The sequence below is a fragment of the Camelus dromedarius genome, chromosome 15, assembly GCF_036321535.1.
Source record: "Camelus dromedarius isolate mCamDro1 chromosome 15, mCamDro1.pat, whole genome shotgun sequence".
In the NCBI taxonomy this organism is placed as follows: Eukaryota; Metazoa; Chordata; class Mammalia; order Artiodactyla; family Camelidae; genus Camelus; species Camelus dromedarius.
The window spans coordinates 11,588,139-11,615,799 of NC_087450.1; the positions used below are offsets into that span (position 1 = coordinate 11,588,139).

Sequence of the window (27,661 nt, forward strand, 5' to 3'; positions counted from 1 at the left end):
TGTTAATGTTTCTGTTGCAGGGGCAAATGTTGTGCAGTAAGAAAAAAGACTTTTTCCATAATTCTGAATATATTACTAAAAAATAAATACATTGACATTGTTTTGCATTAATATCTGGTCTTTGAAGTTTGACGAGAAAGAACTATTTATATAATTTTTAATTAAGGAAGCCGTGCTTTATGTTCTCCTAGGGCAGTCTACCCAGGCAATAGAAATAGAAGTGAAAATAAACAAATGGGACCTAATTAAACTTATAAGCTTTTGCACAGCAAAGGAAACCATAAGTAAAACAAAACAACAACCTACAGAATAGGAAAAAATATTTGCAAATGATAGAACTGACAAAGGTTTAATTTCCAGAATATATAAATAGCTCATACAACTTAATAACAAAAAAACCCCAAACAACCCAGTCCAAAAATGGGCAGAAACAAGCAATTCTCCAGTGAAAACATACAAATGGCCAAAAGACACATAAAAAAATGCTCAGTATCGCTAATTATTAGAGAAATGCAAATCAAAACCACAGTGAAGTATCACCTCACACCAGTCAGAATGGCCAGCATTAAAAAGCCTATGAATGATAAATGCTGGAGAGGGTGTGAAGAAAAGGGAACCCTCCTACGCTGCTGGTGGAAATGTAGTTTGGTGCAGCCATTATGGAAAACAGTATGGAGTTTGCTCAAAAAGCTAAAAATAGACTTACCCTATGATCCAGCAACCTCACTCCTAGGCATATTTCTGGAATAAGCTCTAATTTGAAAAGATACGTGCACCCCAGTGTTCATAGCAGCACTATATACAATAACCAAGACATGGAAGCAACCTAAATGTCCATCGACAGATGACTGGATAAAGAAGATGTAGTGTATATAGGCATATATATATATATATATACACACACACACACACACAATGGAATACTACTCAGCCATAAAAAGAATAAAATAATGCCATTTACAGTAACATGGATGTACCTGGAGATTGTCATAGAAGTGAAGTAATCTAGAAAGAGAAGAAAAATACCATATATCACTTATATGTGGAGTCTGAAAAAATGAGACAAAAGAACTTATTTACAAAACAGAGACAGACTCACAGACATAGAAAACATTCTTGCAGTTGATTACCAAAAGGGAAAGGGAATTGGTTGATGGATAAATTCGAAGTTTGGGATTTGCAGATACTAACTACTATATACAAAATAGATAAATAGCAATGTCCTACTGTATAGTAAAGGGAACTATATCTGATACCTTTCAAACCTATAATGAAAAAGAATATGAAAAGGAATATATAAATGTGTAACTGAATCACTATGCTGTATACCAGGAATTAACATAACATTATAAACCGACTATACTTCAATAAAAAAAGAACAAAATATTTATTAGATACGAAAATAAAGAGAAAAAACTTAAGCAATTTTTTGGTAGTTTCTGAAAAAAAAATACACTGAAAATAACACTTATGCCCTACCTTTTAATACTGGCAAAGACCTAGAAATCAGATATAAGGACCTGGAGAAAGTTAGTCTCATAAACCACATAGGTTTTGGCTTAGAAAAATGACTTGGGTAGAGAGAGAAGATGGACAAATATGTTTAATATTTTGCTCCTTAGATTGGGAGTTTTGGCTTATGAGGAACTCTAATAATGTGTTAGTGTCGTCATACAAGTCCTCTTTGGGCCTGTTGGGATTCTGCAACTACCATGTAAAATTTCAGTCTTGCTGGGATGGTTCTTTACAGTTCATCTAAGGGTTTATTTTTAATTAGAAATTACCCTTTGCTCTCTCTCTCTCTGCTCTTCACTCTAAGGCTGGCTTGGGAAAATCAGGAGGGGAGGGGCAAGTGCTAATTCTACTGCTTTAGAAGGATCAGGGCCAGCCCTAACTTAGGCAGAGCCAAACTCACTCTGGACTAGCCTTAGGGTAGATCATCGTTCCTTGAGTTGCCAAATAGCCCTTCATAATGCCAGATTATTGTGCAGTTTGTTCCAGGATTGAGCTTTATTTGGACCCTCCCATTCAGAAAAGAGCAAAAATTTCCCCTCTTTCCAGGCATAGTTTTATTGCTCTCTTAAGGGAAACTTTTAGATATTTGGCTATTTCAAAAGACCTTTTGTTGAAAGTTTCTACTGTGCAGGGTGTCTTCTGTTGCCTGAAATCGTCCCATATAGTTATTGTAGAGTTGCATACTTGGTGTTTACAGGGAGGAGTCATCAGATAGCCAGTCACCTTATATATAGTCAAAAGTGGTAGATGACATGGTCCATAAAATACCAGTTTTATGATCTTATTGCTACCAGGATGGTGAGTTCCTTTCCAGATTCCAGCACTGTTACTGTAACCCTATCTAACAGTAGGCATAGGAACCCTACTTCAGGATGACACCTGCACCCCAATATTCATAGCAGCGCTATTTACAATAGCCAAAGCATGGAAACAGCCTAAATGTCCATCAACAGGTGACTGGATAAAGAAGATGTGGTATATTTATACAATGGAATACTACTCAGCCATAAAAACCTACAACATAACACCATTTGCAGCAACATGGATGCTCCTGGAGAATGTCATTCTAAACGAAGTAAGCCAGAAAGAGAAAGAAAAATACATGAGATCGCTCATATGTGGAATCTAAAAAACAAACAAACAAACAAAAACAAAGCGTAAATACAGGACAGAAATAGACTCATAGACAGAGAATACAGACTTGTGGTTGCCAGTGGGGCAGAGGGTGGGAAGGGATAGACTGGGATTTCAAAATTGTAGAATAGATAAACAAGATTATACTGTATAGCACAGGGAAATATACACAAAACGTTACGGTAGCTCACAGAGAAAAAAATGTGACAATGAGTGTGTGTATGTCCATGTATGACTGAAAAATTGTGCTCTACACTGGAATTTGATACAACATTGTAAAATGATTATAAATCAATAAAAAATGTTAAAAAAAAAAACAGTAGGCATAGCAGGAGGAACCACATTCATTCTCACCTATCAACTTTGGAGAAAACACTTTCCCCCCCTCTTTTTAATGTTCTTTATGTTGGGATCTGACAGTTTCTATACTAATCATTCCCCCACTGTCTGCTCTAGGCTCTTTCTGCCCTGACCTGGTGAGATAAGTCAGTGGACACTGTGACGCCTTCAATAAAAGGGAACTAAGGAAATACGTTTCTTTTTTTCCCTAAATGTCATTGTTTGTATTTTCTTAAAAAAAAATAGAAAAATTTGAAGAAACCAGATTACTCGGAATTTCACCACAATTTTGATCTGCTTCCTTGCAGACATGATTGTCTGGACACATTTGATACACACATTTTATATAAATTTAATTATGTGTGCATTTCTTTACATTTTATTTTCTCTTCCCTTTAACATATACCATAGCACAAATATCATTCATGTCAATAAATATAGACTCAACATTACTGGTTTTTGTTTTCACTATATAGCTTTACTTATCTAATGTTGTAATTAATCATGACAACATTGATGATGGTGAACTGGTTACTGTCTGTTGAGAACTTAGTACGTGCTAGGGATCCTATTATATGACTTGCATACATTGTCCTATTTAATACTCAGAGCAATCCTGACAGATATACATATTAATATCCCTATTTTGCCCATGAGGCAATTGAGCCTTAGAATAAGTAAATTGCTTAAGATCACAGAGTTAGGATTAACCAAGGGTTGTAACCCGTACTGTTAGAATATGAACCCAAGTTCTTTCACCTATGTACCTTTAAACATTAAAAAAAAATCATTGATCTGGTTATCACTTTAGGTAAAATTATTAAAGTGAGTTTAAGGGCATATACATTTTAGCTTCCTGATACTTAACCTCTCAAAAAAGTTCGTAACTATTTGTATTCCTTAGCAAAAGTATTTAGGAGTGAAGTTTTACCATATTTTCAATAATATTGAATGTTGTCTCTTTTCTTTTGCTACTTTGGTAGACAAAAAAAAATGATACGTTGTGCATTTCATTTGCATTTAAAAAATCACTATTGCTTGTGGCCATTTTTCTAATGTTTATTGGCCGCTCATTTTCTTTTTGTGTGTGCATGGAATGTTTATATTTTATTTATTCAGATAAATACTTTTTTGTTTGATGTGGGTGTTTATGATATTTTCTTAGTTTGTTATTTGCTCTTTAATTTTGTTTCTTTTATTTTGATTTGTAGAAATTTAAAATTTTCTTTTGAAGTAATTATGGCTTTTCCCTATTGTGTTTTTTAAAGTATAATTTGCTACATTAAAGTGTGCAGATATTTAGTGTATAATTTCCTGGGTTTTAATATATATACGCACTTATTTAAGTACCACCTACATCATGAAGTAGACCATTTCCATCTCCCGAGGTCGTTTCCTCTTGGCTCTTTCTAGTCATTATTAGCTTTCTTTTCTCCTACAATGTAAACTTTCCTGATTTCAATCGCTATAGCTTAGTTTTGCCTGTTATTGAACTTCAGATACATGTAACCATATAGCATGTACTCTTGTGTCTAGCTTCTTTTCCTCAAAATAACTTTTTTTTTTTTTAAATTCACACATAGTGTTGCATGCTTTGGTAATCTTTTTTTGTTGTTGTTGTTGAGGAGTGGTCTTTTGTTTCTGAATGTTGATGGACATTTGGGTTGTTTCTGACTTGGCACTTAAGATGAGTCAGGCTGCTGTGACCTTCTTATACAAGAATTTTTTGGAACTAGATAAATCCTTTCTCTTGAAAAAATATCTAGAACTGGAATATTCTAATTATCTTTTTGCTACGGATTTCTACATTTTCATAGGAGTCAGATAAAATAATTTGTAGATTTGAACACTTTGAAATTTATGGAGATTTTCTTTGTGGTCCAGCATATAGTTTAATTTGGTAAATGTTCAACATGCACTTGAAAAGAATGTATAGTCTCCAGTTGTTAGAATTGTGTCCATAAATTACAGTTTGATTTACTAATACTTTCTGATTTGGTTTGTGGAGAAAAATATGTAAGATAATTATATTATAAATGGGGAAAGGTAAAGATGTAAAGGAAAATAAGGTTTTTGTACTCCCCTGGACCTAGTAAAATGACAATACCAGTACTTTATGATAAGTTACATATATATAATGTAATACCTAGAGTAACCACTAAAAATGTTGTCCAAAGCAATAGACTCCAAAACACTATACAAAAATAAAAATTGAATTTTAAATAATATTTAAGTAACCCTCAGGAAGGCAGAAAAAAGAAAAAAAATGAAAACTAGGAGAAGAAACATAAAACAAAAAAATTAAATAACAAGCATAGACCCTAACATATAAATAATTGCATTGAATATAAATTATCTACATATACCAATAAAAAGGCAGATATTGGCAGAGTGGATCAAGCAACATGACTCAAATACATGCTATCTACAAGAAAGCACTTCAGATAAGCAGGTTGAAAGTAAAAAGGATGAGCAAATGAAGACATCATGCAAACGCTGATCAAATAAAAGTAGAATTGGTAATATTAATATCAGTCAAGTAGACATCTGAACAAAGAAAATTACTAGAGGCAGGTATATTATATTATGATAAACGGACCAGTCCATCAAGAAGGCATATAACCCTACATGAGTATACCCCAAACAACTGAACTACTAAATTGTGAAGCAATAACTGATAGAACTGAAAGGAGAAACAGACAAATCCACATTTAAAGATGGAGACTTCAAAACCCCTTTCTCAACAATTGATAGAACAACTAGACAGGAAGTCATCAAAGATATAGAAGAACTGAAAGACACCATCAACCAACAAGGTGACAGACATTTATAGAATACAACAGTGGGATATACATCCTTTTCAAGCATACACAAAACATACACAAAATTAGACCGTATCTTAGGCCACAAAAGAAGCTTCAACAAAATTTGAGATCAGAACAAAGAAATCAGACTAGAAATCAGTAACAAAAAAAATCTGCAGACACTTTGCAATTAAATAACACACTTCTATATAGGTTGGTCAAAGAGGAAGTCTTGAAGGAAATAAAAATATATATTAACTGAACAAAAATGAAAATTTGTGCAACAGCTAAAGCAGCGTTGAGAGGGAAATTTGTAGCACAAAATTGCATACATTAGAAAAGAGGAAAAGTCTCAAACCTATCACCTCAAAATGCTTAAAAAAAAAAAAAAAAAAAAGACACACCCGAACCAAGCAGAATGAAGGATATAATAAGAGCAGAAATCAGTGAAACTGAAAATAGGAAAACAATTGAGAAAAAATCAATGAAAGAAAGAATTGAGTTTTTAAAAGATTGGTGAAATGGACAAACCTCTAGCAAGACTGATATAGAAGAGAAGAGAGAAGAAACAAATGATCAATATCAGGAATAAAACAGCAGATATCCAGGATATTACTACAGACACTACAGATATCAAAAGGCTAATAAGGGAATACTATGAACAGATCTACACACATAAATTTGACTACTTATAAAATACCAACCAATTCTTTAAAAATAAAATGCTAACTACCATATTTCACCTAATATGAAATTGGTAATTTGAATAGTCCTCTGGCTATGAAGGAAACTGAATTCATGATTAAAAAAAACCCCTTTATCCACAAATGACAAATGCTGGAGAGACCATGGAGAAGAGGGAACCCTCCTTCACTGCTGGTTGGAATGCAGTTTGGTGCAGCCACTGTGGAAAACAGTATGGAGATTCCTCAAAAGACTAGAAATAGACTTACCATATGACCCAGGAATCCTGCTCCTGGGCATATTTCCAGAAGGAACCCTACTTCAGGATGACACCTGCACCCCAATGTTCATAGCAGCATTATTTACAATAGCCAAGACATGGAAACAGCCTAAATGTCCATCAACAGATGACTGGATAAAGAAGAAGTGGTATGTTTACACAATGGAATACTACTCAGCCATAAAAACTGACAACATAACACCATTTGCAGCAACATGGATGCTCCTGGAGAATGTCATTCTAAGTGAATTAAGCCAGAAAGAGAAAGACAAATACCATATGAGATCGCTCATATGTGGAATCTAAAAACAAACAAACAAACAAAGCATAAATACAAAACAGAAATAGACTCACAGACATAGAATATAAACTTGTGGTTGCCAAGGGGGCGGGGGGTGGGAAGAGATAGACTGGGATTTCAAAATTGTAGAATAGATAAACAAGATTATACTGTATAGAACAGGGAAATATATAGAAGATCTTGTAGTAGCTCACAGAGAAAAAAATGTGACAATGAATATACACATGTTCATGTATAACTGAAAAATTGTGCTCTACACTGGAATTTGATACAACATTGTAAAATGATTATAAATCAATTAAAAAAAAGTTAAAAAAAAACCCTTTAATCTCCATGTCTAGGTGGTTCCATTGGAGAATTCAACCAAACATTTATAGAAGAATTAACACCAAATTGTATACAGTCTCTTCCATAATATAGAAATGCAAGGAGCACTTTTCAATTCATTTTATGAAGCCAATAAATATCAATCACATTGATACAAAAAAAATACGTTGATACCAAAATCAGACAAAAGTAGTATAAAAAAGAAAAGTATAGACCAATATTCATCATCAATATAGATACAAAATTTATAACAAAATATTAGTAGAAATTTAGTAATGTATAAAGGGTGTATATGATCAAGTAAGGTTTATTTCAGGGATGTAAGGCTGGTTTAATATTAAAAAGTCAGTCAGTGTAATCCACCACGTTAACAGGCTAAAGAAGAAAAATCTCATATTGATTCAGGCAGAAAAAGCATTTGATAAAATTCAAACCCATTTATGATTTGAAAGCAAAAGAAACCTTCCTCAGGTGGTTGAGGAGCATATGCAGAAATCTACAGCTAACTTTATACTTAAGGGTGAAAGACTGAATGTTTTCCTTCTAAGATCAGGTACAAAGCAAGAATAACCCTTCTCACCATTCTTTTTCAATATAGTGTTGGAAGGTCTAGCCAGTGCAGTAAGACAAGGAAAGGAGATAAAAGGCATACTGATAGGAAGGGGAGAAATATAGGCCCCTGTTTACAAGTAGCATGATTATTTATGTTGAAAATCCCAAATAATCAAGATAAAACCACCTGATAAAAATAAGTGAATATGGCAAGGTGGCTGCATAAGAGATATAAAAGAATCTGCTATATTCCTATACACTAACAATAAATATAGAGATACCAAAAATCTTTAAAAAAAATACTTCCATATAAATATACCACATCTTCTTTATCCAGTCATCTGTTGATGGACATTTAGGCTGTTTCCATGTCTTGGCTATTGTAAACAGTGCTGCTATGAACATTGGGGTGCATGTATCTTTTTGAATTAGAGTTCCCTCTGGATATATGCCCAGGAGCGCTATTCCTGGGTCATATGGTAAGTCTATTCCTAGTATTTTGAGGAATCTCCATACTGTTTTCCACAGTGGCTGCACCAAACTGCATTCCCGCCATAAAAACCGACAACATAATGCCATTTACAGCAACATGGATGTTCCTGGAGAATGTCATTCTACATGAAGTAAGCCAGAAAGAGAGAAAAAAAAAATACCATATGAGATCGCTCATATGTGGAATCTAAAAAAAAAGACAAAACATAAATACAAAACAGAAACAGACTCATAGACATAGAATACAAACTTGTGGTTGCCAAGGGGGCGGGGGTGGGAAGGGACAGACTGGGATTTCAAAATGTAGAATAGATAAACAAGATTATACTGCGTAGCACAGGGAAATATTTACAAGATCTTATGGTAGCTCACAGAGAAAAAAATGTGACAATGAATATATGTATGTTCATGTATAACTGAAAAATTGTGCTGTACACTGGAATTTGATACAACATTGTAAAATGATTATAACTCAATAAAAAATGTTAAAAAAAAGAAAAGGAATAAAAAAACTTACATATAAATCTAAAAAAAATAGGATTTGTACACTGAAAAATGCAAAATGCTGATGGATGAACTCCACAAAGATATAAATGCATAGAAAGACGTACTGTGTTCAAGGATTGGAAGACTCAATACAGTAAAGATACCCATTTTTCCAAGTTGATATACAGATTTAATGAAATTCCTATAAAAATTCCAGCAAGATTTTTATAGATATGCACAAGATTATTTGAAAATTTGTATAGGAAGTAACAAGAATTACTAAATGAATTTTGAAAAAGAAGAATAAGGTGGAAAGAATCAAGGAATGAATTTCAAGATTTATTATATAGCTATAGCAATCAATGCTGTATAGAATTCTTATACCATCCCCAAAAATGAACTTAAAATGAATTAAAGACTTGAAGATAAGACCTGAAACCATAAAACTCCTAGAAGAAAACGTAAGTAGTAAGCTACTTGACATCCGTCTTGGTGATGAGTTTTTGGATCTGACACCAAAAACAAAGGCAACAAAAGCAAAAATAAACAAGTGGGACTGGATCAAACTAAAAAGCTTCTGCACAGCAAAGGAGCAAAGGAGACCATCAACCGAATGAAAAGACAACTTACTTAATAGAAGAAAATATTTGCAATTCAAATATTCAATAAAGGGTTGATACCCAAAATGTATAAATAAAGACTCATACAACTCAATTGTAAAAAACAAACAATCCAATTTAATAATGGGTAGAAGATCATCAGGGAAATGGAAATCAAAACCTTAATGAGCTATCCCCTCACACTTGTTAGAATGGCGGTTATCAAAAAAGACAAGAAGTGGTAGTAAGTGTTGATGAGGATGTGGAGAAAAGGAAACCCTTGTGCACTGTTGGAGGGAATGTAAATTGGTGCAGCCAATGTAGAGAACAGTATGAAGTTTCCTCAAAAAATTAGCCAGAATGACCATATGATCCAGCAATTGCACTTCTGGGAATTTATCTGAAAATAATGAAAACACTTTTTTGAAAAGATATATGCACCCCTATACTTATTGCAGTATTATTTACAATAGCCAAGGTATGGAGACAACCTAAAATGGTTGAATAGATAAAGAAGATGGAGAATTATATATACAATGGAATAGCACTCAGCCATACAAAAGAATGAAATCTTTCCATTTACAACGTGGATGGACCTTGAGGGTGCTTTGCTAAGACAAATAAGTCATACGGAGAAAGACAAATGCCGTGTGATTTCACTTATATGTGGAATTTGAAAAACAAAATGAACAAGCAAACGTAAAACAGAAACAGATTCATAGATACAGAGAACAGAATGATAGTTTCCTGAGGGGAGGGGGATGCGGGAGTGGGTGAAATGGGTAAAGGGAGTCAAGAGGTACAAATGTTCAGTTATAACTTAAGTCCTAGAGATGCAATGTACAGCATGGTGACTATAGTCAGCAATATTGTAGAGAAAGTTGCCATGAGAATAAATCCTAAAACTCAAGTTTGTATGGTGATGGATGGTAACTAGACTTACTGTGGTGATCATTTCACGTGTATGCTAGTATCTAATCATTGTGTTGTACACCTGAAACCAATATAATACTATATATAAGTTATACCTGAATAAAATTTTTTAGAAGTTGTGTGGTATTGGCAGAGGAATACATAGATCAAGTGGACAGAACAGAGGAATCAAAAATAGACCCATAGAAATATTATGACAAAATTGCAAAAACAATTCAACAAATGGTGCTGGAACAACTGAGCATCCATATACCAAAAAAGTGAACCTTGTACAAAAAGTAGTTCAGAAGGGATCGTGACTTAAATGTCAAATGGAAAAACTATAAAACTTTGGGGGGAAAATAGGAGAAAATACTCAGAATCTAGAGGTAGGCAAAGAGATCTCAGATGACTTTCTTCCAAAAGCACTTACCATAAAAGAAAAAAATTGATAAATTGGACCTCATTAAAATTAAAAGACCCTGTTGAAAAGTCATCTTCTTAAGAGTGGGAGGAAATGTCCAAAAAGCACATACTCAACAAAGGATTAGTGTCTAGGATGTATAAAGGCATCTCAAAACTCAACAGTGAAAATGCAAACAATCCAGTTAGGATATGCACAAAAGACATGAATAAACAATTCACCAGTGCAGATATCCAGTAGGAAACATGGAAACATCTTTTGTTCAGCACCATTAGAGGAATTCAAACTAAAGCCACAATGCGTTATCACTACCCCAAATACCATTAAGATCGCTGGTGGGGATGTGTAAAATGGTGCAGTCACTCTGAAAAACAGCTTGGCAGTTAAAAAACAAACAAAACAAAACAAAAGTAAGCATGCAACTACCATATGACCCAGGAATTGCACTCCTAGGCATTTATCCCAGAGAAGCGAAAACTTAGTTAAAGTATTTTACATACAGAAATGTCGATAGTAGCTTTGTTCAGAATAGCTCCAAAGAGGAAACAACCTTGATATCTTAAAGTATGTGAATAAACTGTGGTACATTTATATCACCATCATGGAATATTATTCAACAATATAAAGGAAGGAACTGATGATATATCCAGCAACCTGGATGAATCTCTAGAGATTTATGCTGAGTGAAATAAGCCAATCTCAAAAGATTATGTACTGTAAAATTCCATTTATGTAGCATTGTTAAAATGACAAAATTATAGAAATGGAGAACACATTAGTGCCTGCCAAAAGTTAAGTAGTGGGTAGAGGTGGAGGAAAGTGGGTCTGGCTAGAAAAAGGACGTTTGAGGATTCCTTGTAGTTTTGGAATTATGTATCTTGACTGATTGTATCAATGTTGATGTCCTGGTTGTGTTAGTGTACTGTACTTTTCTAAGATGTTTACTATTGGAAAACCTTAGGAAAGGCACATGGAATCTGTCTCTATTATTTCTTACAATTGCATGTGAATCTGCAATTCTCTCATAATAAAAAGTTTAATCAAAAAGTTGGAATTAAAGCAAATTTTACTCAATTTTTCTCTCAATTTGTATTGTTTTTAAGCAAATATCAGCCAAATATATGGTTGTTTTGTCTGTTTTTAAATATTCTGCCTGTTTTTCTGAACATCTGAAATTCAGTATGACATTTTTTTATTCTTCGGTTCTAAATTTGTCTGCTTCTGAACAGTTTCTGTTAATGGGGGAGAAAAAGCATAGATTTATTTATATAAAATTTCTTCAGTCCTCACTTAACTATATAAAAGGTTATTTTGGGGGGTGTGTGTGGCAAAATTGATCTTGAGATGCAGGGAGCAGCCATGTGTCTTTAATAAAACAGCCATTACATACATTTATATATCATAAAAATAATGTGTATAGCTCTTTCAGTTTATACTGTACTTAGACTGAGCCTTGGGCTTTGTGCTTTTCCTGGCATTGGCTTCCTTTAATATATATGTGAGGTCACTTAAAAGCTGTATGCCTTGTTCTTTTTGTATAAAGTCCTACACTGTAACTTCTGTCAAGGCAGCACTTTCCATTTACTTCTTGTTAATAGGGAGGACCATTAATAATGTCTTAATGCCCTTCCTCTCCATGAAGCGATTGTTTGTAACAACTGTGACATGATGATATTATTTTTATTTGCAATTTTAGATGCTACAGTTTTCTAGTAATTGTTTAGAGGGCCTATTCATTTTGGCAACAGGAAACAGATTGAGACTGGGAAATTTTAAGCTTCTAAATTGTGGAATACTTCATCAAGACTGACAGGTGTGAGTTAGAAGAGTCTTCTAACCATCATATTCAAAGCATCATGCTTTATGCCTTAAACTTATACAGAAATATAAGTCAATTATTTCTCTGTAAAACAATAAAAAACATTGGGAAAAAATTCTTTTGCTAATTGGCTACAAATTGATTAAATCTTATTATAATAAACAATTACCGCATTATACATGCATATAATTTTATGTGCACAGTTATATGCAGATTATTCAAGTTAGAGTTTCCCTAACAAAAGGGAAACTTATCTTAAAAGTGAAATCCAGATCTTTTCCTGATCAATTACCTTAATCATAGAGGAAGTCTGGGTTTTTGTTCTAGCCAGGTAGGTAGGTTATAATTTTAAGGAGTTTGGTTTGCTAAGCATGATTAAGACACTGTTCCCTTTGAGGTTTACCCTTTCGCTTCTAAGGTACAACTGTTTATCATCTTGGGTCAAAGGTTATAAAAAGTAGTCATCAATTAAAGCTTTATTGGTTGTAATTGGTAATGCTATGAAAGGAGCCAGCCAAACTGAATCTGATAATAAAAGAGTCTTTGTTGAAGTATTTAATAAATTAACACTCTCTTTTGGAAAGGGGAAGCTAATTACAAAGCCCAAGATTGTTAATCATAATGTTTACTTTCTTCAAAAGCACAGACTCAACTACTCCATAATCATTAGACATCAGATTTCTTTCTTTTTTCTTTTTTTAAATTCTGCAGTCTTCTTTCAGTCCCGGAGGGGATGTTCTTTTCTGTGGCTCAGGCTTGGGATATGGCAGAAAGAGGAAATGCCAAGACAAACATAAGTTACAAAGGCCATCTTAAAAATAAACAGGACTCTGTTAGAACGTCAGACTGCCTTTGCTGTCTTCCAAAAGGGTCAGAAGTTTATGTAGAATTACTTTGTAGACTAACTGAGTGTATCAAGAATTAGGATTTTGAAAGTAATTTTTTTTTCATAATAATCTATCTACCAGAGCAATTACCCTTTCTCTGTACATAGTTTTTTTTTTTTTTTAAGGTGTTTGACAGTGTTGTGGTTCTTGAATTTTAGGCATTTTTCAAAGCCCTAATACAGGTAAATGGAGCTGTGAGACATACCACCTCCATGACTCTTGAATGACCTTGTCATGAGAACTCTCTGAATGGCAAATCAGTGTTTCTAGGTTTAAGCAATAGGGGGCATCTTAGGGTTGTTCTTTACACATGTTTCTGCAGTCTGATCTTTAGGGCAGTTCTAATGAAAGAAAATCCTGCTTTGGGCCTGCTGTGCAAATTAGCCATATGGTGAAGTGTAATATCCCGCTGAACGTCATTATGGGGCCCTATGAAATGTGCTCCCCTTTTCACATGGAGGCAAATTAAAATGGCCCTTTCAGGGTTTTTTTTTTTTTTCTTTTTCTTTTTCTTTTAAAAAACACTCTGAATAAACCTGTCTTCACTTGGATGCTGGGACAGTTAAAAGGGAGTTCTCCAGCTGCATTCAGGGTGGTGAAATTCCAGGCTTTGCTCAAGACTGAATGGAAATATTGCTTCCTGTAGGCAAAGCCGGAAGAACAATGGTGTGTGCTTCCCTCCTTCCATTTCCCTCCCTTGTTCTTTGTGTACTTATCCTTAGCTGTTTCTCAGTCCATGCATTAATTTTCTGTATTGTGATGGATGAGAAGGACTCTGCCTACTCTCCTGTAGACCTCGTAGCAGTCTCTACCGGGAATCACAAGTAGATGAAGAGATGTTTAACCAAATAATGGCCCTGTAAATATTTAATGAAGAAGATGGAAGGTCTGTCCCTCTTTCCCTGTTGTGTAGACATATTGCCCACATTGTTCCAGCATAAGTTTTTTTTTTATTCTATAAAATTAGACATGTAGATTCCACTAATATTTGCAGACATGGGGCTCAGTAATTGTATGAAGTGTTCAGGGTGTTTATGTGCATGGCATACATTTTTATCTTTTATGAAGAAAAAGAAATCCATGGAAAAGTCTTTCAGCTGATTTTCTCTTCCCCACTAAAAACACGGATCACATGCTCCTGACTTATATGATTACTGGTACATATTTGTAACCTATAGCAGCTAAAATATGAGCTTTGTTAGCAATGAATTTTATCACTTTTACATCTAAAACCAAAAACCTCACTCACCTGCTCACGTTGAGGGGCAGTACTGTGTATGTTTGCTATGTTTACATCCAGACAAGTGTCTAGACACATGGGGAATTCAAAGTTGTCACTTATGGTTTTATTTTTATTTTTAAACATCTATTCAAAGCTCACGTTTGTTCCAGTATTTGTATGACAGTTTATAACATGTGTTTGAAGAAAGGCAGTTGGAAGAGTATTGTACAGTGAAAGTTGATCACATTGAGTTATGATGTTTGAGATGCGATCTTTACATGTCAGTGTAAAGAGAGATGTACGGTATGATCCTATTTATATATGTGTATATGCACATATGTATGTAGGTAAATATCTGTCTATTTAGAATAGAGAAACATCTGTGAGGGAGCACACCACTTAGTAAACAGTAGTTATCTTCAGGTGATGGGATTATAAATGACTTTTTTTAATTGAAGTATAGTTGATTTACAATATAATATTATTTTCAGGTATACAACATAGTGATTGAAAATTTTTATATATTATACTCCATTTAAAGTTATTATAAAATGTTGGCTATATTCCCTGTGCTGTACAATATATCCTTGTAGCTTATTAATTTTATACATAATAGGTTATGTCTCTTAATCCCCTATACTTTTTTTTGCCTCTCCCCATTCCCTCTCCTCACTGGTAACCACTAGTTTGTTCTCGGTACCTGTGAGTCTGTTTCTGTTTTGTTATATTTATTTACTTGTTTTATATTGCTCGTATAAGTGATAACATGCAGTATTTTGTCTGTCTTTATCTGACTTATTTCACCTAGCATAATACTCTCTAGGTCCATCCATGTTGATGCAAATGGAAGAATTTTATTCTTTTTAATGACTGAGTAGTATTCCATCGTACATATGTATACCTCATTCTTTTTTATCCATTCATCTGTTGATGGACACAGGTTACTTCCATATCTTGGCTATTGCACATAATACAATGAATATTCAGGTGCATGAATCTTTTCAAATTAGTATTTTTGTTTTCTTCAGATATAGACCCATGAGTGGAAATGCTGGATCATATGGTAGTTCTATTTTTAGTTTTTTGGGGAGCCTCCATACTGTTTTCAACAGTAGCTGCACCAATTTATACTCCCACCAACAGTGTATTGGGGTACAAAAGACTTTTGTTTTCTCTCTTTGCCTAATGTGTATTATCTGATTTTTCTCAAAGTCACATGTTTTACTTTTGTAATTAACAATAATTAAAAGAGATGGACAATACAGAACACACAGCTAAAAGCAAAAAAGATTAAAAACAACAACAACTATTTCCAGCATAGCTTGAGGAGAAATGGGTTATTTCCTGATAAAATCTGTGCTAGGATTAATTATTAGACTTAGGGAATTGGCAGTGGCTTTTGGAGCACTTGACGATTAGCACTGTCCTCCTAGTTCATCATACAATATGATATAATATTTAAATTAAGTATGAACATAGAAAATAAGGTACCCAGTGAATTGGAGAAGAGGGTAGCAGAGTCTGGAGAATATTTTTTGTTTGTTTGTATTTCTATCAAGTGTCAAGAATTTTTCAAAAATAAATTTATTTATTTATTTATTTATTTATTTATTTATTTATTTATTTATTTATTTATTTATTTATCACCTTTATTGTGGTATGATTCCTGTATAGTAAACTACACATATTTGATGAATCTTGATAGATTTATACACCAATATAACCACCATATGAAGAATATTTCTTTCTCTTGTTTCAGCATTAAGTGAAAATAGAATATGCTCCGTGAACACTTAGCTCTCCTTATGTAGTTGTGCTTTAAGTTAATGATAAGAAACTTATGCAGATTTCTTATAATATAAACTATAGCATTTAAGTTAAATTTCAGATGAGATGTACACACTCAACATTAGACAATATTAAACAAAGTCTTGCTTGGCTTCTAAGTCTTTCTTAACTTTTGCTAAAATACTTTGGGTGCATGAAAGTCTGGAAACTTAAAACACCCGTGGATAAATAAGGCTGATAAATAACATTACATTGTCCGAATTGGAATAAAATTTTCTGTAAGTTTAGAGCTGACTGAATGGATTGAGAAATCCAGTTGTTGAGTGCTGTGTGTTTTGCTGTCTTCAACAGAGCAGACCTTAAAAGTCAAAAGACACTTTATTCCTTTTCTATTTTATGCCTTCTGACTCAAACTGCAGTCCTAAATCGATGAATACATTGGTTGTCCACCCTTCTACTGCATGGATTCTCCTTTTTAAGGCTACCAGAGTGTGGAGTGAGGGAGAAAGAGGGACTTTGGTTGGCACCACAGTTCATCCTGAGCTGGAGAACATTCAGTGTCATGGTGCCGTACAAGAGCACAGACAGGAAGAGCCTATGTTATTGTGGTTTTCCTTCAGTTTAAGAAGTTCAGAGAGTTCAGTACTGGGAACTGTGTGATAGGGGAATGTTTGGCCGTATTTCATGTCAATTAGTAGGCCAGTTGCTTGCTCTACCCTGGAATTAGTTTGTGGATGGCCTTTGAAACAGCTTTGGACCTGGGCACCTCAACCTGCTATGAATTGCCATTTCCATAAGGATATTTCATCTATGGCCAGATGAATGGTGAGTTGGCCAAAGGCAAACCACAAGCCAAGAAGAAAGCACTGGTCCAGAAAGAGCTTCTGTTCTACATGGAGCAACTGGGAAAATGAAGTCATGCAAAACAAAATATGAGATCTGAAAAAACGTACTGAATAAAATGGGACAAGGAACATTATCCTAAAAGTTCAGAGGAAATGTCATTCTAAAAATGATTTTGTATAGGAACCAAAAGGAAATTTTAGAAAATTGTTTGATATGAGGAAGACATAATGTCATTGAAACAGGAATAAAAATCTTTAAAAGAATGAATAGTGATGGAAAAACAACAGGATGAGATGAATAGGAATAATTGCAAAGAAATGATCATTGCAATAGCAGATAAAGTGAAAATATGAAAATGGAGTTTTAAAAGAAACTGTTGATTAATGTTTTATTTGTACTTTTAATCAATTTTCAGACAAATGTATATTTGTTTTAAATGCCAGTTACATGCCAAGCATTGTTCTAGGGGCTGTGAACACAGCAATAAATAAGACAAAGAAGAAACTTGCTTTCATGGAGCTTGCATCCTAGTGAGTTCTGCATCACTAATCATTAGAGAAATGCAAATCAAAACCTCAGTAAGCTATCACCTCACACCTGTTAGAAATAAACAGACAAGAAATAACAAGTGTTGGCAGGGATGTGACAGAAAAGGAACCTTTGTGCACTGTTGGTGGGGATGAAAATTGGTTCAGCCACTGTGGAGAACAGTATGGAGGTCCCTCAAAAAATTAAAACTACTGTATGATCCAGCAATTCCACTTCTGGGTATTTATCCAAAGAAAACAAACACCAACTTGAAAAGATGTCTGTATCCCCATGTTCATTGCAGTGTTACTTGTAATAGCCAAGATATGGAAACAACCTTCATATCCATTGGTTTATGAATGGATAAAGGAGATGTAGTATATATACACAATGGAATATTATTCAGTCGTATAAAAGAACGAAATCTTTCCATAGGTGACAACGTGGATGGACCTTGAGGGCATTATGCTAAGTGAAACAAGTCAGACAGGGAAAGACAAATACTGTAGTAACTCAACTATATGTGGAATCTAAACAAACAAAACCCACTGGGACACATAGATACAGAGAACAGATTGGTGGTTGCCAGAGGTAGTGTGTAGGAGTTGGGGAAATTGGATGAAGGTAGTCAAAAGGTACAAACTTCCAGTTATAAAATAAATAAGTCCTGGGGATGTAATGTACAGCATAGTGACTATAGTTAATAATACTGTATAATGTATTTGAAATTTGCTGAGAGTAGATCCTAAAAGTTCTCATCACAAGAAAAACAATGTAACTGTGTGGTGATAGATGTTAACTAGAGTTATTGTGGTGATCATTTTGTAGAATATACAAATACAGTGTTCACCTGAAACTAATATAATAATTTATTAATTACATCTCATTTTTTTTAAAAGCACAAAAAATTGAAAACAGGGACACTAGATAGACCATGAAAAGGATAATTGTTTATAGTATGTGAGCTGAAATAAGGGCAGAGTGTTGCCTTGTTCAACCTCAGCTAGGAACGTGTGTGTTGGGCAACTCAGAATTTTCACCACTCTGTACACACCCTTGAATACCTATGAAAGTGCCACAAGTATTGATTTTGAGGTTACAAATAAACTTTAATAAGCTGGCGAATTTGGAACCCATGATTAACAATTGACTATATATTCCTTTGGTTATCTTCTCTCATTAAATGAGAGAACCAATCAAAGCAGTGAGCTGGGTTAGAAACCTCACACCAGCCTTCCTTCCTTCATGTCCTTTACCTTGTATATCCAATCATTAGCTTGTACCTCCCAAATATATGTCAGATTCTGACTGATCTTTTTGTATCTAATTTTCCTTTCCTTCTTTATACTCACGGCATTACAACTTCCAAGCGTCTAAAACTGGAGTTGAAGTCCAAATATTTTAACATAACTGACAAAGTTTTTCAGCCTCCTCCCTTTTCATCCCTCTCCTTTACACCCTGAAGTTCTAGCCATGAAGAACTTCTTTTAATTCATGGCTTATGTGATGCCTTTTTTCCTTAAACCTCTGTGTCTCTACGGGGAACCTTTCTTTCCCCCTTTCTTCACCTGGCTTATTTTTCTGGCTCATTATTCAATTATGAGTATAAAGGTCATTTTTTTCTGAAAATCTTTCTCTGACATTCCTCCTACCCACTAACACACACACACACACACACACACACACTACCCCAATCCTTAGGAATTTGTTGTTTATTTTAATATAATTGCTTGTTTAATTTTTAGTCTCCCATAGACTATAAATTTAGTGAGGAGATGCTCAATGGCTATCACATGGTAAGCACTTAATATACATTAAGTGACTAGCTTTTTTGTGATATTGTGTGTATTAATTCATTAATCATTACATAGCTGTTGGAGCACTGTAATACTAATGAAATGAAAAACAACTTTTCACTTGCCTGCCTATTATTTTATATCTACTTGCTTATACCTTCAATAGCTTTTACATGACCTTTTTCTATTTGATTTTGTTTTGTTTTTTCGTATTAGTGATTAAAGGAGCTTGAAACTGAAGTGGCAAAACTCTGCAGTTTATTGTCTGTTGGCTTACTTGTGAATAGGCAGGCACTTCATCAGTTACTCAGCTGGCTTGGTCAGACATCTACTTCTCAAATTCCACCTGTAAGCAAGTTGAGTTGACAAAATTGGCAAAGGAAATAGAATAATCAGAGGTGAATTTATTTAGCATCCACTAGGGAAAACCTAACTCATTTTTGTAAATGGGCAACCTAGACTTATTAGACAAATTGGTGTTTTCTTATGTTTTAATTTTATCGAAAGGCAAAATGTATATAGTTTAGAATTAAGTAGTTCATGATTTGGTTTTTATATAGAATTTCATCTTGTATGTTTTCTATCATTTACAACAAGTAATTAAGTTAGAATACTGTGGTCTAATTAGAAGGCTTTCCCTAAATTCTCTGCTAAGTGTATCTTGGCTCCAAAGTATGTTGAAAGTGTAACGTCACACTAGAATAATAAAGGGCCGTTAGGGCTGTTAACCTTAAAATGAAAAGCCCTTCAGTGTGTACAGAATGTAATTGACATTTAATAATATCACTATGCTGTGAAATGGTGACAAGTGGGGAATAACTTTAACAAACCAACAGGCAGTTTCCACTTCTTATTTCTTAAATGGAATTATTTGCTACCTCATTAACTTACGGACCAAGAAAGCCTTGAAATAGCTGTCTTAATGTTTGATTTCATTTTATAGGCACAAACATTCAGGTGTGTACAGTTATAATCACTTTAGCATTTTAAAACCTGTTTTTAGGCTACACCGGGGGTCAGCAAACCATGACTCTTGGGCCAGATCCAGCCTATTGCCTCTTTCTGTGTGACCTGTGAACTTTTACATTTTTAAATGGTTAGTAAAAAATCGAAAGAGGAATACTAATTCACGAGAGGTGAGAATTATATGAAATTCTAATGTGTTTCCACAAATAAGGTTTTATGGGAACATAGCCACACTTATTTTTGTACTGTCTACGGCTGCTTCTCCACTACAGTGACAGAGCTGGGTAGTTGCATCAGACTCAATGGCTCACCAAAGCCTATTTACCATGCTGCCCTTTACAGAAAACGTTTGCCAACCTTGAAGCTATGCTGTTGAGTTTGCATGTTTTGGTAACTTAAATCAACTTTCCCGGTTTTAGAGATCTAACAAAGAAGTCATGTTGAATAAACTTCTTCAGACTTTTGGGAAGGTGAAGGAAACTGAACTAGGTATTGCATGGAGTTTATCCTCACGAGGGCTTTAATTTACATCTCTGATTTCATCTTATTTATGTTTTAAATAAACAGTTGCATAATGATTCTAAAAGCTTTGTAACTGTTCTAAATCCTTATAACAACCATATGAGGTTGGCATCTCTACAGATGAATAAACATAGCACATCTATTAGTGAAAGTTAGAGAGTTAAATAGTGGAAGTTCAATTAAGGAAAGGGAAATTATGTAGCTAGTCGTTTGAGTTAAACAGCTAGTGAGGGGCAGAGCACAATTTTAATAAAATCGTCTGATTCCAGAATCAGTACTGTTAACCACTGTGCAATGCTGTCTTTCCCTTTCTACTCTGTTTATGTAGAAAGGTCTTGAGAGCAGCGTTTAATAATAGGGGAGCATCATGTTTTAAAAGCTTCGAGCTTATATCAATTTCCTAGGGCTGCTGTAACAAAGTACCACAAACCAGATGGCTTAAAACAACAGAAGTTTTCTGTCACAGTTTTGGAGGCTGCAAATCCAAAATCAAGATTTCAGAAGGTCGTCCTCCCTCTGGGACTCTGGGTGGAATCCTTCCTCGCCTCTCCCCAGCTCCTGGTGGTGGCCGGCAGCCCTTGGGGTTCCGTGGCTTGCCACTGCCTCATGCCCATCCCTGCCCGTGCTGCCACATGGTGTTCTCCCTGTGTCTCTGCCTTCCTGTAGCATTTCCTCTCCTTATGAGGACACCAGTCATGTTGGATTAAGGGTTGCCCTACTGTAGTATGACTGCATCTTAATTTAAGTAATTACATCTGTAATGACCCTATTTCTGAATAGGGTCACATTGTGAGGTCCTGGGAAAGACGTGAATTTTGAGAGGACGCTATTCAGCCCCATTATAGAGCTCATGAGTTAGCTTTTGTTCTCTAGAGCACCTTTTCATTTTAAGCCCAGAAACCCTAAATGAAAAGTAGAAATTGTGCACTAAGAATTTCCAGGGCTTTGTTTCTCCTTTTTTGGATTAATTCTCTGCTAGATTATATTATATCTGGGAAGGCTGACTATTGTTCTTAGCTCCTGCCTTTTTCCTTGCCTCCCTTTGGCCCTTCGCTCATGATTTGAGATCGGGTTTCATTCTGGATTTTTCCTCTGGAATGTTCTGTGAGGGTTTTTTAGGACCATTTTGTCAACTCTTATTATAACCGATGAGAATGTTGGTTTGTCTTCATTCTTGTGAATTTGTGCTAATTGATTCAGAAACCAGCTTTGGTGTGTTGGCGGTTGAGTTCTGGTAGTTTCCTCTTAAGAATCTTTTGTATCCATCTCTATAAGGAGTTGTAAGTTTCAATAAATGGTATTACTTACTTCTAATTTTTTCAGGGATTATCATTGTTAAAATAGCAGATGTTGAGAAACGTGGGGCTGCCTCAATTCCAGACCTGGGAGCTCCTCTTTTTCCATGAAATAGTAGAGTAATTGGTCCAGGTGTGTCCACCCACTTTCTTTCGTTCGTTTTACAGGGTGCCCGGGAAACATTTGAGAACTACTACCGAAAACAGAGGCGAAAACAGGCTCGTTTGGTGCTCCAGCCTCCGTCTAATATGGTAGGATCACCACCTTCATTTTTCTCCCTTTTTTCAGTTTCCTTCTCCGGTATCTTTTAGTTATTTTGCATATATGCCTTTTATTTTTTTAAAAATTGTCATTCGGGGACCACTTTTGGTTTATGTGACTTGCAAAAAGAAAATAGCAACTAACGTACTGAGGGCTGTGTGTCAGGCATTGCTCTAAGCTGCTGTCTCTATGTGTTGTCTCATTTCATCCTCAATGTAATCCTGTAGGATGAGTACTATTATTATATTTTATATTTATGTATTATATTATTATATTTACCATATAGTCTTGGGAATTGAGCCTAAAGAAATTAGCTAATTTTAACTGTCTTAATGTATCGAAACAGAAACAGTAACTTTTTTCTTCTTTGCTTTATTGCAGCATGAAACTTTAGACGGCTACAGGAAGTATTTTAATCAGATTGTTGGGTGGGTATATATGTGTGTGTGTATTTAAATTTATACACTTTCAATGTTTTATATAAATTTTGTGAGACTTGGAAAAATTTATCAAGTGTTCTTTGGGAAATTCTTTTTCTTTTTTTAAAACTCTTAAGATTTAGTTTTGACTATCTGATAATGTTAAAGGAATGTCTCTTGGTTTCAGCATTATATTGTTGGAGAATACTTTTTGTGGATAAAGGGAGGAAAACATTGAATTTTAATCTTATTATAGTTGATGTTTTGTTTCTCCATTCTTGTTAAGAAGGAACCAAATAATCAGCAAAAGTTGGCAAGCTTTTTCTGAAAGGGCCAAAGAGTAAAGCATTAGGCTTAGCAGGCCACACAGTTTCTGTTACATCTATTTTTCAGTTCTGTTGTTGCGGTGTGAAGGCAGCTATGGACAATAGGTAAATGAGTGACCACAGCTGTATTCCCATAAAACAATATTTATGAAAACAAGCAACAGATTAGTCCCATGGACTATACAGTTTGCCACCCGCATCTAGAGCACATATGCTAGTATGTAAATACTGTCCCCAAATAGACACCCCCAATATAGGCAATTTATTTCAATTGCAAAATAATGACTTCGCAGTTCGAAGAAAGGAAAGGAAGTTGGATTGTTCCATGAAGTTTCTTTTTATTTTCAAATTTAGATCGTTTCATTGTAATTGATGGTTTTGATTAAAATATATCATACAAATTCCCTATTTAAAAATTGTTTTAATTAATATGACTGTTTAGACAAGGTAGCAAGATACATTCTAAATGTATAAAAATAAAAAAGCCACAGCAGAATATTAAAAAATATGTGTGCATTTTATTTTACCTTTGTAAAATATTTTTCAACAGTTTGATGAGAAAGTCCATATAAGGGGAATTATTTTGATACTTTGTATGTTGACTTCTTTAAAAAAAAATGTGTATTTTAGCTTTCATTGTCTCTTTAAAATCCATTAGTTTTTAAAAATGTGTTAATGCCTGGTGTTTTTAAATGTAGTGAAATTAGCCTCCTTTACCTATAAACATTTTCTTCCCCTTTAAATTGCTGGATAACGTGGCTAACTTTTAATAGAAATGTAACCCCAATTTCTGGGGAAGTGATTAAGATGATATCATGATCGGGGCATAATTCCAAGTCTAAAAAATCTGATTTTGTTTGTGATACCACATCTTTTTATAAGTAAAAAAATGACTAGTATTATCTTTGAATTTGATGGCAACTCTTAATGTTTGTCATACACTGGAGATAGTAGTCAAACTGTAATTTCTGACAGCTGTGCTTTCTTTCTTCCTCAATCTTAGCTTTTTTGTGGTTGAAGATCACATTTTACATACAACCCAGGGCTTAGTAAACAGAGCCTACATTGATGAACTGTGGGAAATGGCACTTTCAAAAACCATCGCGGCACTCCGTACCCACTCGGTATGTAAGGAGTCCAAGACAAGTTCTTACTGCAAGCTGATTATCTCTATACTGTTTAATGTTCTACTGCTTTCAAATCATCATATGTGTATTGTTTGGAGTCTCCCATTTGGAGAATCTCTTTCAAAGATACATGAAAGTAGTCACTTCAAAATTGACATGGTTTTTGACACTGAGCCCACTTTTGTGGGTGCTCTGTTCTCAGTAAGAAAACAGCAGCTAACATTTATTGATTGCTGTCTATGTCTCAGGCATTGCCATTGTATTGTTATTGTGTACTTCATATATATTTTATCCTCACAGTATCCCTGTAAGGTAGGTGCTATTTTTATATTTACTGTATAGCCTGGGGAACCACAGAGAGGTTAAGTAACCAGCCTAATGTCACCCAGTAAGTGCTGGAGCTTGGATTCAAATCTCAACACTATGACTTCAGAGCCAGTGTTCTTAGCCACTACTCCATATTGCCTGTATAATGCCTGTTAATACTGATTTGAGGTTCACAGATTTATTCTTACTCTACAGCATTTCAGTAAGTTGCCTAATGATGAGTTCCCATGCTCTACTGATACATTTTATGTTAGCATCAATTTTTGATGATTTTATTTCAGGTAGAGAATGCTGGCTCTGAATTAATCATTCATTCATTCATTCATTCATTCATTCAATATTTCTTGACTAATGATTGTGTGTTGGCAATGGGACTACAACAGTGAATAGGAATAAAGTCTTTGCTCTCAGAGAGTTTTATTTTAATTGAGGGGGGATTCCCAATAAGAAAATAAAAATATCAGACAGTGATAATACAGTGCAAACAGGGAAAACAGAGGGATAGATTAGGACAAGGTGCCTGCTTTTGACTGGTTGATCAGAAGTGGCATTCTGAGATCTGAATATCACTGTTTACGCAGAGATCAATTAAAAGAATATCCTAGGTATAAGGGCTTTGAGGTACTTTTGTGTCTGAACTGTTTGAGGAATAACAGCAAGGAGTTAATAATAGAAGATAATTTAGTGTTTAAAAAATTAAAAAATATATAGTCTATTAATGTAATTTAATGCAGTACTAGATTAAAAGATAAAAATTACATAATCATTTCAATAGATGCAAAAAAGCATTTAATAAAACACACCATAAATTCATGGTAAAATGTGTTATTAAATTAGAAACGTAAGAAATTTTCTTAAAAATGATGAAAGCTATCCTCAAAAACCTGTAACAAATATCATATATAATTGCCATCTCTCCTATTTTGTATTGTACTTGAAGTTTTATTTAGTGTTGTAAGGGCAGAAACATAAATTAATTAAAAAATAAGCCTTTGAAGGGAAGAAACAAAATTGTCAGTATGGAGGTTCCTTAAAAAACTGAAACTGAAGTTACCATATGACCCAGCAATCCCACTTGGGACATATATCCAGAAAAGATGAAAACTCTAATTCAAACACATACATGCAACCCAGTGTTCATAGCAGCACTATTACAATGGCCAAGACATGGAGGCACCTAAGTGCCCATCAACAGAGGAATGGATGAAGAAGTGTGTGTGTGTGTGTGTGTGTGTGTGTGTGTAATGGAATATTACTCAGCCATAAAAAGAATGAAATATTGTCATTTGCAGCAACATGGATGGACCTAGAGATTATCATGCTGAGTGAAGTAAGTCAGACAGAGAAAGACAAATATATAATATCACTTATATGTATAATCTACAAAATAATACAAATGTATTTATTTACAAAGTAGAAACAGACTCAGACATAGAAAACAAATTTATGGTTTCCAAAGGGGAAAGGGGAGGGGAGCCAGGGTAAATTAGGAGTATGGGATTAACATATATACACCACCATATTTAAAATAGACAAATTAACAAGGATTTACTACAGTATAGCACAGAGAACTGTATTCTATGTCTTGTGATAATCTATAATGGAAAAGAGTCTGAGAAAAAATATATATATAACTGAATCACTTTGCTGTACACCTGAAACTAACACAATGCTGTAAATCAACTGTTCTTCAATAATAACAAAAAAGGATGCTCAACCTAATGCATCAGTAAAATGCAAGTTAAAACCAAATGAGATTATATTATGTAAGAATTAATAATACAATATTAATAATGATATAGAGCATTCAGAACTCTTGTATACTACTAAGAAAATGAGTCTAAATTGGTAAAACCCTTTGAAAAAGTTTGGCATCATCTTGTAATATTGAAGATCCCCATGAACCAGGAATTTTATCCTAAGTATACTCCCTTGAGAAACTTGCCCTAATGCACTGTAATATACATGCAAGAATATTCATTTCATCATTGTTGGATTTTCAAAATTAGAAATGACTTAAATGTCTATTGGTAATAAAATTAGCAATCTGGGTTAAACTCATTATATATAATATTATACAAAATGAAAATGGCCAAACTGTAGCCTTACACAATTGCATGGATGAATTTCACAAGTATGATGTTGAATTATAAAAGCAAGATAAAAAATTTTACATCCAGTTTATTTCTATTTACATAATGTTGAGAAAGAAAATATTGAGTAAGCCTGAGTATTTAGGTGGTTACAAGCAATGAAATTAAGAGAATGAACTGCTAAGCCATAGACTGGGAGAAAATCTTTGCAAAACACATATCTGATAAGGGAGTGGTACTGTAAATGTACAGAGAAGTCTAAAAACTCAACGATAAGAAAAACAACACAATTTAAAAATGGGGAAGAGTTCTGAACAGATACGTCACCAAAGAAGATATACAAATGGCAAGAAGTGTATAAAAAGGATGCTCAGAAAGATTATGACATCAGGGAACTGCAAATTAAAACAACAGTAAGCTACCACTACACCTATTAAAATAGCTAAAATCCAAAATACTGACAACACCAAATGCTAAAGAGAATATGGAACAGCAGGAACTTGCATCACTAATGGAAATGAAAAATGGTGCAGCCAGCTTAGAAGAGAGTTTGGCAGTTTCTATGAAATGAAACATAGTCTTATTATGT

General features: G+C 34.3%; 1 protein-coding gene across 3 annotated transcripts in view; it reads left to right on the forward strand.

The window, feature by feature from the left end:
* The window catches only part of EXOC6B (exocyst complex component 6B), a 568,031-nt gene that overhangs the window by 296,832 nt on the left and 243,538 nt on the right, over positions 1-27,661 (forward strand). For all 3 annotated transcript variants that reach the window (XM_064494396.1, XM_010994663.3, XM_064494397.1), the window contains 3 exons: positions 22,687-22,770; positions 23,162-23,208; positions 24,529-24,649. In XM_064494396.1, the coding sequence (XP_064350466.1) occupies positions 22,687-22,770; positions 23,162-23,208; positions 24,529-24,649 (252 nt within the window). The remainder of the gene's footprint in view (positions 1-22,686; positions 22,771-23,161; positions 23,209-24,528; positions 24,650-27,661) is intronic.